The 4403-nt window shown below is 40.1% G+C and overlaps 2 protein-coding genes across 2 annotated transcripts; both read right to left on the bottom strand.

Annotated features, from left to right (window-relative positions):
- Positions 1 to 285: 285 nt before the first annotated feature.
- TM35_000052460 (putative autophagy-related protein 8C-like) lies at positions 286 to 708 on the bottom strand (the record flags this gene model as incomplete). Its single annotated transcript, XM_029022901.1, has 1 exon — positions 286 to 708. The coding sequence occupies one exon, from the start codon at positions 706 to 708 to the stop codon at positions 286 to 288; it is 423 nt and encodes a 140-aa protein (XP_028885716.1).
- Positions 709 to 994: 286 nt separating this feature from the next.
- TM35_000052450 (putative copper-transporting ATPase-like protein) lies at positions 995 to 3841 on the bottom strand (the record flags this gene model as incomplete). Its single annotated transcript, XM_029022900.1, has 1 exon — positions 995 to 3841. One exon carries the CDS (start codon positions 3839 to 3841, stop codon positions 995 to 997), a length of 2847 nt encoding a protein of 948 aa, XP_028885715.1.
- Between the last annotated feature and the right edge of the window lie 562 nt (positions 3842 to 4403).

Genomic DNA, 4403 nt, shown 5'->3' with positions numbered 1-4403 from the left:
CTTCAATCCAACTGAAATTTCGAGTCTACGAAACTCCCCAAAAATGACAGAAAAAAAAAAGACACCGTCCTTCTACAAATCCCATCAAAATGAAATATCAATGGTAAAGGCGGAAAAACTATGGTTATATGATAGGAACAAACATCATTAAATCAATGCCGTAAATATGCATTGAAGAAAACAAAATCAGTACTGAAGAGAAGTTTGCCCGTAAAAAAAAAAAAATTGGACAGAGAGGAAGGTCAAAATAGAAAAACAAAGGCACTTATTATTTTTTTGTCAAAATCATACGAAAGTATGATAATAGTCCATACATACTTTATACCAATAAGGATCATAGCCAAACTTCTGCTCGACAGAGTACTTTACATAGAGAAAGCCGTCGGCATTCTTGCAGTGTTCGTAGAGCTCGCCAACGAGTGCGTTGCTGGACGGCATACCGTCGTTCGTGGTGAGGGACAGTGGGGCCGTTGCTCCGAGTTCCGCCGCCGCACGCACCGCGTCGCAGAGCTGCGCAGCCGTTGCGGTGGCTGGCACCATTGTGTGGCACACACGCCCGCCCTTGCGCCCCGCCGCCGCGGCCTCGCACACAACGGGCACCATGCCGGGGTGGCGCTCCCGCAGCCGGGCACTCTCCGCGCAACGCTCCTCCAGCGGGTGCTGCGCCTGGTACGCATACACGGCAGTGGCAGTGGCTGTCTCTGGCATTCTGGATTGCTGTTCTGGTATTATCTTGGTGTGTCTTAAGAAGAAAAGTATGAAATGAATGTCATTGACGAAATTGTCCTCGTTAGTCTAGTGAACATTGTTTTTTTTTTATTCATTTTTGGGTATATTATTGCTAAGTGATGCTTTAGATAATTGTGCTGGTAAGCCAATTGGATATTTTTCTGTGTTTTAACGTATACTTGTATAAAGTGTCATTACAGACATATATATATATATATTTATATAAAGACTAATATAGTTGTTATTCTTTCTCAAATTTTAGTTCTCAAAAAGTAATAGTAAATCTGTCTTGTAAAAAGGGTTTGAAACAGCGGATTGAAAGACTTGACAATAAAACACTTAAACTAGACAATATCATCGCTGATCCTGCAATTATGGGAGGAAGTTTTATCTGTAGTAGTGGGTACAACATTCCACTAGCTAGTGGAAGCATGACAATATTGTAGCCAAAAGCCCAAATAAAGTTCCCATAAACCCGCCGAACTGTCACAACCGAAAGCGCCTGCAGATTTAATAGATCGACTAAGTTGTTGTTCAGCAGCACAACATCAGCCGCCTCAATAGCTATTTCGGTTCCTGCCCCAAGAGCAACACCAACATCCGCTTGCGCCAGGGCTGGACTGTCATTTATACCATCCCCAATGAAAATCACGTGGTTTCCTTCTTCTTGTAGTTGCTTTACTATATCTGCCTTTGTCGTGGGAAGAACCTCAGAAAAAACGTTTCCAGGATGAATTCCAACGGCAGAGGCTACGTGTGCAGCAGCATTCTTGTTATCACCTGTTACCAAAAGAACACGGAAGTGTTGATTCTGTAAGTAACGAACAACACCTAGCGCTTCGTCTTTTGGTTCATCTGAGAGTGCAACGACAAGTCTTGCTATACCATTTACAGCGCCAATTACAATGGTTCTTCCAAGGTCGGCTTGTCGCTGTACTGTACGTTGAACTTCAAGTGATATGTTTATGTTTATCTGCTGCATCATTGCAAGACTTCCAACATGCACTTCAAACTCTGCCCCATTTTCGATACTACGTACAAAAGCCTCAACACCTAAACCACTAAGTGTTTTAGAGTTTAATACTTCGTACATTGGCACCTGATTTACTGGAATAATACTAGCAGCTACTGCCTTTGCCACAGGGTGGTTGGATTGCTGTTCAACACTTCCCACTGCATTTATTACCGTACTGACATCTTCTCCATAACACTTATTAAATACGACTCGCAGTTTGCCGTTTGTTATTGTTCCCGTTTTATCAAATACAATACAACGAGAGCGATGTACAACTTCTAGTATAGCACCAGATTTCACTAATATACCATTCTTAGCCCCGACACCGGTTCCTACCATGATGGCAGTGGGAGTAGCAAGTCCCAATGCACAAGGGCATGCTGCGACAATTGTTGAAATAAAAAAATCCAAAGCGAAAACTAATATTGACTCCTGGTGACGGCGCCACTCCGATGGATACACATCAAAAACTCCAATAAGTAACCAAATCAAAAAAACGGATATAGAAAAGATAATGACAATCGGTACAAAGTAGGCAGCTACCTGATCAGCAATTCGTTGAATAGCAGGTTTACTGTTCTGGGCATCTTGCACTACGCGAAGGATTTGGGATAGCATAGTTTCCTCACCAATTCTATCTGCCTGCATAACAAACATTGAGGTGACATTGGTTGTGCCACCAATTACTTTAGATCCAGGCTTTATTGTTTTAAGTACTGCCTCACCTGTTACCATCTGCTCGTCAACATCTGTCATTCCCTCCACAACAGTGCCATCCACCGGGATACGGTCACCAGCTAACACACGAACTCGCATGCCTTTTTTAACAGAGGTGGATGGTACAGTTAAATCGCCCTGCGGTGTAACAATAATAGAGACAGGAGGAACCAAATTCATTAACTCAATTAGGGCATCACTAGTACTTCGTTTGGCTCGCGCCTCCAGGTAACGTCCTAGTAACATAAAGGCAAGTAACATACCAGCAGTATCAAAATATGTCATCATGTGATGTTGCGTTAAAAGTGTCACAGAATATGCAACCACAGAATACAAGTAAGAAGCACCAGTACCTATAGCAACCAATGTATCCATCGTAAACGAATTATGAAGCAGGTTTTGCCACGCCCGTGTAAAAAAACCAGATCCAAAGTAAAATATAATTGGTGTAGTTAACAAAAATTGCAATCCCTCCACTAATTCCATGAGAAAAATATCATCAAGAACATTTGTAGTTGTCATTAACAACATAACTACTCCCATAGGAGCTGCTAACAATGCAGATCCTATAAAACCTTTTTTATGTTCTTCAATTTCACGCGCTCGCTCCAAAGCATTCTTTGTTTCACTAACACCACCTGTTTCCACGTACCCGCTAATAACGCATACAGTAAATCCCATGGAAACGATCTTATCTTTAACATGCTCAATATCACCCCCTGGTTTCAAGTAGACGGTACAAGTCGCTGTTGAAAAATTTACCACACAGTCTTCTACATCATCCAACCTTCGCACGCACGACTCTATTCGTGAGGCACAAGAGGCACAAGACATACCACCAATCATTAGTCTTATATCACCAGTATCAGTACCGTAAAATGGGTGAGCCGTATTTAATAGATTAGCTCGAAGAGTAACGGTATAACCCATTTTTTCAATTTCCTCCATTAATTGTGAGGCAGTAATTACCTTTTCATCATGCTCAACCTGACCACTCATCGTTGCATAGTTAATACTAACACTAAAAACTCCAGGTTGGCTTCGTAGATGGGATTCAATTCGTGAAGCGCACGATGCACAAGACATTCCTTCAATCAAAAAATTACTCACTACAGCAGATTCACATTTAACACAAAATCCCAGAGAAACGATTACATCACGAATACGCCACTCAAAATTCTTATCTTCACTAAAAACTTCTACACAAACTAAACCATCCTCTACGTTCACCACAACATCTTTTATCAAAACATCATCAAGCAACATTATAGCCTTCTTCACTCGCATAACACTAGAGGGCAAAAAAAGACCATTGACATGATACTTAACCCACCTTGGTTCACCAGACATAACATTACTTGCTCGTAAACTTTCGCTCATCGCATAAACTAAAAAAAATATATATAAATACCAACCTAAAAAGATAAAAAACAACAATGAAGAGAAGCTAAATAAATCACGCACAAAAAAAAAAAAAAAAAAAAAAAAAAAAAAAAAAAAAAAAAAAAAAAAAAAAAACACAGAACACAAAACACACAAAGAACAAAAAACAATCAACCCATACACAAAATACACAGAAAAAAAAAAAAAAAAACATCACCTACAAAACAAGAAAAAAAAAAAGGATATAAAATCACATATTGCTTCTGAGCATGGTGGGGTTCCGATCCATCTGGAATTTCGAGTCTAAAACCTCCCCCAAAAATAACAAAAAAAAAAAAAACATCCCTCGAGGTATTCAATCAAAAAGAAATATCGATGGTGAAGGGGGACAGATCATTGTAGTATGGCACATTCAAACATAAAAGCATAAGATGAGGTAACCATATGCATTGAGGAAAACAAGATACAGTACCGCAGAAGGGTCTGTAAAGTAAAAAACACAAGGTAGACAAAAACGAAACCCAAAGTAGAAAAGGAAACGAACGTAATTTCTTTTGTC

The sequence above is a fragment of the Trypanosoma theileri genome, assembly GCF_002087225.1.
Source record: "Trypanosoma theileri isolate Edinburgh chromosome Unknown TM35_Tth_5_V1, whole genome shotgun sequence".
NCBI classification, from domain to species: Eukaryota; Euglenozoa; class Kinetoplastea; order Trypanosomatida; family Trypanosomatidae; genus Trypanosoma; species Trypanosoma theileri.
The sequence above is the reverse complement of the archived record's forward strand: the minus strand, read 5'-3'. Positions and strand labels throughout refer to the sequence as shown.